The following is a 7,976-nucleotide window of genomic DNA, read 5'->3' as shown; positions in this document are numbered from 1 at the left end:
TAAATGCATAACGGGGCAGAGACAGCCATAGTTGCCGGATATGGTAAACAGCCAAAGTGACAGTTGAGGTGGTCATATTCCTGTAATGCCCTACTTACTTGTAGATTGAAAAATAAGGGATGGAGGAGTGTAGGCAAGGTGCAGAGGGGAACAATGTACAAGAAGTAAGCAGTGTAAGAGGGGTGCACGGTAGAGGTGATGAGTGTAAGAGGAGTGCAAATGTGAACATTGACAAAAGAGGTGATGCAGTGACGAAAGAGGGTGCTGAGGTAAGCAGTGAAGTCCCAGCCTATTTCATGAAGTTTTCCTTTAGGGTAGGGTTAGGGTCATCTCCCTATGTTTGGTATGCAGAAAAATGTATGTAATATTAGAGTTTCCATTTTTTTTTTAATTATTGTGCTGTTTTAAATGTTTCTATGAAACTTATGATTTACTTATGCTTTACTAAGAACTTTGTTACATAGTGGGTGTAACGGAACCCCAACTGCACTAGGGTATTTCCGTTAGACTTCACTTCCCTGTCCAAACACAGATCCACGAACACCACCGCTGGCCATATAAGACCAGACAGCACCAGACTCGCCTTAAAACCGAAAGTGGACTGCTTTATTTTAACATACAGTTGCAAGAAAAAGTATGTGAACCCCTTGGGATTACGTGGAGTTTTGAATGAATTGGGCATAAAATGTGCTCTGAACGTCATCTAAGTCACAACAATAGAAGAACACAGTCTGCTGAACATAATACTACACAAACATTAGATGTTGCCATGGTTTAATTGCACATAACATGTAAATATTCACAGTGCAGGGAGGAAAAAGTATGCGAACCTTTGGACCTAATAACTGGTTGACCCTCCTTTGGCAGCAATAACCTCAGCAAACGTTTCCTGTAGTTGCAGATCAGACCTGCACAACGATCTGGAGTCATTTTGGACCACTCCTCTTCACAAAACTGTTTCAGTGTAGCAATATTCTTGGGATGTCTGGTGTGAATCGCTCTCTTAAGGTCATGCCACAGCATTTCAATTGGGTTGAGGTCAGGACTCTGACTGGGCCACTCCAGAAGGCGTATTCTGTGCTGTTGCAGCCATTGTTTTGTTGAATTACTTGTATGCTTTGGATCATTGTCCTGTTGCATCACCCATCCTCTGCGGAGCTTCAGTTGGTGGACAGATGGTCGTACGTTTTGCTGCAAAATGTCTTGATAAACTCTGGAATTCATTTTCCCATCAATGACAACAATCCGTCCAGGCCCTGAAGCAGCAAAGCAGCCCCAAACCTTGATGCTCCCCCCGCCATGTTTTACAGTGGGGATGAGGTTTTGATGTTGGTGTGCTGTGCCTTTTTTTCTCCACACATAGTGTTGTGTGTTCTTCCCAAACAACTCAATCTTGGTTTCATCTGTCCACAGTATATTTTACCAGTAGTGCTGTGGAACATCCAGGTGCTCTTTTGCAAACTTCAAACGTGCTGCATTATTTTTTTTGGACAGCAATGGCTTCCTCCGTGGTGTCCTCCCATGTACTCCATTCTTGTTTAATGTTTTCCTTATTGTAGATGTGTCAACAAAAATGTTAGCATGTGCCAGAGATTTCTGTAGGTCTTTAGCTGGCACTCTGGGATTCTTCTTTACCTCATGCAGCATTCTGCGCTGTGCTCTTGCAGTCATTTTTACAGGACGACCATGCCTAGGGAGAGTAGCAACAGTGCTAAACTTTCTCCATTTGTAGACAGTCTGTCTTACTGTGGACACATGAACATCTAGGCTTTTGGAGATACTTTTGTAACCCTTTCCAGCTTCATGCAAGTCAACATTTCTTGATCGTAGGTCTTCTGAGAGCTCTTTTCTGCAAGGCATGGTTCACATCAGGCAGTGCTTCTTGAAACCAGTAAACCCAAAACAGGTGTGTGTTTTTTAAGGGCAGGACAGCTGTCAGCAACACATCCAATATCATCACACTGATTGGAGGCAAGGTTGGCTCACTCCTGGCTCCAATTAGCTCTGGGAGAAGTCATTAAGCTAGGGCCTCACATACTTTTTCCTCCCTGCACTGTGAATGTTTACATGTTATATGCAATTAAACCATGGCAACATCTAATGTTTGTGTAGTATTATGTTCAGCAGACTGTGTTCTTCTATTGTTGTGACTTAGATGACGTTCAGAGCACATTTTATGCCCAATTCATGCAAAACTCCAAGTAATCCCAAGGGGTTCACATACTTTTTCTTGCAACTGTAGATACAAGATATACACACAGGTTGTGGAAATACACCCAGTAACAGGAAACACATCAGCAGGCCGTCCCATCAGGGGGAAGGGCTGCTGGAAACACCCCCCACCAAGCCAGTACAAACACATAATAGAACAATGGGATACACCACATGGCAGTAAAAAATACACAAACCCATACATCCCATAATAGTTTGCTGGCCAGCAAGACAAAATAGAACCAAAATAGAAATGGGACCACATGGCAGTAAACAATGAACAACCCCCACACCCCACCTATACATGTCTACACAATTTCAGGACAGATCACCCTGCACCCCAAACAGGCACAGGGTGACTTACACATAATAGGAATATGGGGAGCTGAAACAGGGGTCTCCCCACCTCTGCAAAGGGGGCTGTGTTCCATGGGCCCCCCACCCACAGTCACTCCCGTCACAGTGGGTAATGGCAGGATACTCCAGAAACCCTTAGTAATTTGAGGACATTGAAATGTCCTGTAGACATGTGGTCTAAACATTATATTGGCAACTTTAGGAGATTTATCTTCCTCTATGGAAAATTCTATCAAAGCCCTTTTACTGAGAATTAAGTAGAAACAGCTCTTAAGAACACCTACCATAATTAGAGATAAGCAAATCGAACCTGGTGAAGTGGAATTCCTTTCGAATATCAGGAAAAATTTGATTCGCGCCGAATCCGAATATTAGCAAACTTCGGATGCACGAATCAAATTTTTCCCGATCGGCCGATTTTCATCCCTTCTACAGCCGGCAAAAAGTGTCCCTGCAGAGAGCTCCGCTATTTCTGACAGTTCTCTGACAGTTCCTTCACATTTACAGCAGTTGAAACATTGTATCTATTTGTTTCCATTTAGGATACAGATGTTTTTATTCGGAAACAAATAGATACAATGTTTCAACCGCTGTAAATGTGAAGGAACTGTCAGAGAACTGTCAGAAATAGCGGAGCTCTCTGCAGATACACTTTTTGCTGGACTGGAATTCTTCTTCATCCTCATCCTACTTCTTCTTCTCCTTCTTCATCCTCATCCTTCTTCTTCTTCTTCTTCTTCTTCATCCTCATCCTACTTCTTCTTCTTCTTCTTCATCCTCATCCTACTTCTTCTTCTTCTTCTTCATCCTCATCCTACTTCTTCTTCTTCTTCTTCATCCTCATCCTTCTTCTTCTTCTTCTTCTTCTTCATCCTCATCCTACTTCTTCTTCTTCTTCATCCTCATCCTACTTCTTCTTCTTCTTCTTCTTCTTCTTCATCCTCATCCTACTTCTTCTTCTTCTTCTTCTTCATCCTCATCCTACTTCTTCTTCTTCTTCTTCTTCCTCATCCTTCTTCTTCTTCTTCTTCATCCTCATCCTACTTCTTCTTCTTCTTCTTCTTCTTCTTCATCCTCATCCTACTTCTTCTTCTTCATCCTCATCCTACTTCTTCTTCATCCTCATCCTTCTTCTTCTTCTTCTTCTTCTTCTTCTTCTTCTTCTTCTTCATCCTCATCCTACTTCTTCTTCTTCTTCTTGTTCTTCTTCTTCATCCTCATCCTACTTTTTCTTCTTCTTCTTCATCCTCATCCTACTTCTTCTTCTTCTTCTTCTTCATCCTCATCCTACTTCTTCTTCTTCTTCTTCTTCTTCTTCTTCTTCATCCTCATCCTACTTCTTCTTCTTCTTCTTCATCCTCATCCTACTTCTTCTTCTTCTTCTTCTTCATCCTCATCCTACTTCTTCTTCTTCTTCTTCTTCTTCATCCTCATCCTACTTCTTCTTCTTCTTCTTCATCCTCATCCTACTTCTTCTTCTTCTTCCTCATCCTACTTCTTCTTCTTCTTCTTCATCCTCATCCTACTTCTTCTTCTTCTTCTCCTTCTTCTTCTTCATCCTCATCCTACTTCTTCTTCTTCTTCATCCTCATCCTCATCCTACTTCTTCTTCTTCTTCATCCTCATCCTACTTCTTCTTCTTCTTCATCCTCATCCTACGTCTTCTTCTTCTTCTTCATCCTCATCCTACTTATTCTTCTTCTTCATCCTCATCCTACTTCTTCTTCTTCTTCTTCATCCTCATCCTACTTCTTCTTCTTCATCATCCTCATCCTACTTCTTCTTCTTCTTCATCCTCATCCTACTTCTTCTTCTTCTTCTTCTTCTTCCTCATCCTCATCCTCTTCTTCTTCTTCTTCATCATCCTCATCCTCATCCTCTTCTTCTTCTTCCTCTTCCTCATCCTCTTCTTTTTCATCCTCTTCTTCCTCTTCTTCTTCTTCATCCTCTTCTTCATCCTCTTCCTCTTCTTCTTTTTCTTCTTTTTGTCTTCCTCTTGCAGGTCACTGCTCATGCGCAGATTTTTTATCGGCAAAAAATCGTCCGATTTGCCCACTATTGCCGCGGGTGCTGTATGGCCTCCCATTGCTGCTGCCTCCACCGCCAAACTTTGGCTCCACACTCTGGTTTTGGCCCCGTGACTGCCCAAATGAGTGAAGTGTGCGGTGATTCTAAGATCGACGGCACTCATCTGCATGTCATACTGACTGACAGTATTATTTCTCTTCCCCAGCAGACTCCAAGGGCATTTAAATTAAAGGTACAGTGTTCTGCACTAATATAAAGGCTCGCTGAAGCCTAGAAAACATTTTTATAAGTTAAATTCGCAGCGAATAAATTCGCATCGAATCAAATTTATTCCACAAATTCGGCGAATCAGCCGAATCGAATTTTTGAATAATTCGCTCATCTCTAACCATAATGTCCCCTTTAAATACACTGACTCTAGCATAAGAAGGATGGCAGCAGCACATTGTTTCTAGGATCTCTCTCACCAGTCTGTAACTAATGTCCTTTGGAAAATTGGTTGCCTTCTTCCAATATCCTATAGATACTTTCACTCTGTGGTACCAGACTAGATCCTCAGACTTCAGCAACTCTCAGCAAGGTAGACCTTCAGGTAGCCCAACTGAGGCTTCAACAACCAACAGGCACATGGCAGAATAGCCCAAGAGGCAAAAAGCCCCCATAGGCTGTGATCTTTTATTCAGTGAAAAAGACCAGACTTTTCTCAGTCTCCGAGTATTTATATAGATTCCCAGTCATCATCTGAGCACTTCTCCTCAGGGATTTGCCAGGGCTGCAGGAAGAATGTAATCAGCTGCTGATTATACTCTTCCTGCCCACTAATCTCCAGAACTATTAAGGACAACCATGGGGGACGTATCATTGTGGAATATTAAAGGAGATTTATCCCTACCTTTGATAGCCTGACCATGCCTCTGACAGACCTTATAAAAGGGAAAACCCTCCACTGTCATCCACTTAAGTCCTGAGGCAGAAGCATCATTTTAATGTTAATTTTATTCTGCAGCATTTTGCCAATTAAAGCAGTCTTTGTGCCAGGAATCAGACCTTGTAGCCTTAAACTTTCAGAAAGAGTTCCTGGTGTAAACAGATGCTTCAAAACTGGGCCTGGGTCCCACCTAGTTGTCCTATTTGGGGTAGAAGAGCATTATGCTGTGTACTTAAGCCAAAAGCTCACTTCAGATGGAAGAAAGTGATGCAGTATTTTTTTTCTAATTGTTATTATTACTACTATTACATGACTTTGATTTTAATATACTGTTTGACATACATCTGGCACAACGCACTTGTGTGTACCTTCTGTAGGCAGATATAAATAGAAACAATATACGGTACATTGTATCTGATTTTTTTGTCCTAGTCAGCTTAAAATGAAGTTGGAAATCTTAGGAGAGCAAATCCTCTTGGGTAATTTCTTGAAAAATGCCTATAAAAACATCAGGAAGTCTACTCAGCACGGCAAGTATCCTGCAGTCACAGATGTGATATAGATCTGGTCCAACAGCTTGTAGGTCTGTGTTCAATAATATGGTACACAATCATTTGTAGAGAAATAGACTCATTAATGTTGAATTTGCTGCAATTCACTTCAGATTTAAGATGGAAAATGTAACTAAGGTTAGCCCATCTTTTGTGTTTCTAGGAATCTTAGAGATGGAGAGATTCCGATTTCCATATGCTATTGTAGCTTTTATCTTCTATTTGAGTACTATGGTTTTATGTTGTCTGATTGTGTATGTAATATGGATAGAGGCTAGTCTTCATGAACCAATGTATATCTTCATGTGTAACTTGATCATTAATGGTGTATTTGGAAATTCAGTAGTTTTCCCCCAATTTATTATTAACTTGCTGATTGGATCCTCAACAATATCCTTTTATGAATGTCTAGTACAAGTATTCTGTGTGCAAACATTTTCTACTGTGGAGATTTTCACTTTTACTGCCATGGCCTATGACCGATACTTGGCTGTAGGCTACCCACTGAGATATGCCACCCTAATGACAAATAGAAAAGCTCTGAAATACATAGCTGTTATCTGGATTTCAGCCTTCATAATTGTTGTTGTTCCATTGATTATGACGGCCAACCTGAAATTCTGTGAGATCAATATAAATAATATTTTCTGCGAGAACATGTCCCTTGTCAGGCTGGCTTGTGGGAACTCAGCCATGTTTAATAATATTTTTGGACTTGTTGAAGCACTTCTCATCATTTGTGGAGCAATTTTCTCTATCACATATTGCTACACGAAGACATTATTGATCTGTCTGAAGGTCTCCAAAGCATCTTGCCTAAAAGCCATTCATACTTTGTCCTCACACATAATCACTTGTTCCATTTTCTTGACTGCTGTCTTCTTTGTTCTTTTAAGATACCGTTCGAATGGCGGGACAATTTCTATTCTTGTTCATGTTTTCCTTTCTATCACTGGACTTGTCACGTCAGCTATTGTGAACCCCATTGTCTATGGTATAAAGACTGAAGCTCTAAAGTTAAAAATATTCCAAAATGTACAAATACTGATATTTTGGAAAGATGTTTCTTAAAAACAACTGCAAGGTCATAAATTTTGTTAAAAAAAGATCTAAAGGCAAAATGTTTATTTTCATTTCAGATAGGATATGAAGAGTTATAACCCCTTTTATGTTTTTGCCTTCTGTGTCCCATTGGGAAGGTTTTCGTTCACTTCCTGTCTTATAGCTAAATCATGAATTCAGGGAATCCCTGGCTGTCACTGGAACTATTGACAGATTTCTACTTTAATAACTGCATTGACAAAAAGTTATACCCTAAATCTTCTCTGCCTCACTATAAACTTTTAAAAAAGTACACATTTTGTACAGCAAAGGACATGGGAAATGGTAAGCGCAGTTAAGATGGATGAGGTTAAAGGTGACGCAGCCCAAATGAAGGTGCATTTCAACATCAACATGTTTATTTACATTTACTGGCACATACAAACTCAGTTTTTGGGACATTTTACTCTTAAAATCAATACATCGTTATTGGTGAATTAAAATACCACATGAACAACAGGAATCCATGATTGGTTCTCTTCAATCTGATTGGTGCCATGCTGATGAGAAAAGCTATAAGTGGGAAACAACTAAATATGTTCAATCAATACAAAACAAGTGTTGCAACCTGCAGCCTTTACTTCCCCAGAAGTAAATCTACATCAATCATGATGACCTGTGGGCAGTAGTCTACAAAGTTCCATTTATGTATTGGTAATGAAAGGTTGTGGACAGGACCAGGAGGATGATACCCAAGTTAAGGAAATGGCACAACAAAGTTCATATAAGGTTGAACAGGTATTGTTTTTATAAGTTGCAGGTAAAAAAAGGATAACAAGGCAGCAATCTGCAACTTAGAG

The 7,976-nt window shown here is 40.4% G+C and overlaps 1 protein-coding gene across 1 annotated transcript; it reads left to right on the top strand.

Annotated features, from left to right (window-relative positions):
• The first annotated feature begins 6,306 nt into the window (after positions 1 to 6,306).
• LOC149438359 (olfactory receptor 52B6-like) lies at positions 6,307 to 7,146 on the top strand. The gene has a single exon (XM_089659864.1). It carries the CDS (start codon positions 6,307 to 6,309, stop codon positions 7,144 to 7,146), a length of 840 nt encoding a protein of 279 aa, XP_089515990.1.
• Positions 7,147 to 7,976: the final 830 nt, after the last annotated feature.

This window comes from Staurois parvus, unplaced genomic scaffold, assembly GCF_062004578.1.
Source record: "Staurois parvus isolate SC_StPar_1 unplaced genomic scaffold, SC_StPar_1.0 ptg001192l, whole genome shotgun sequence".
Lineage (NCBI taxonomy): Eukaryota > Metazoa > Chordata > Amphibia > Anura > Ranidae > Staurois > Staurois parvus.
The sequence above is the reverse complement of the archived record's forward strand: the minus strand, read 5'-3'. Positions and strand labels throughout refer to the sequence as shown.

Excerpts from the sequence above, each read along its gene's own strand:
- LOC149438359 (XM_089659864.1), top strand. The coding sequence starts at position 6,307 with ATGGTTTTATGTTGTCTGATTGTGTATGTAATATGGATAGAGGCTAGT.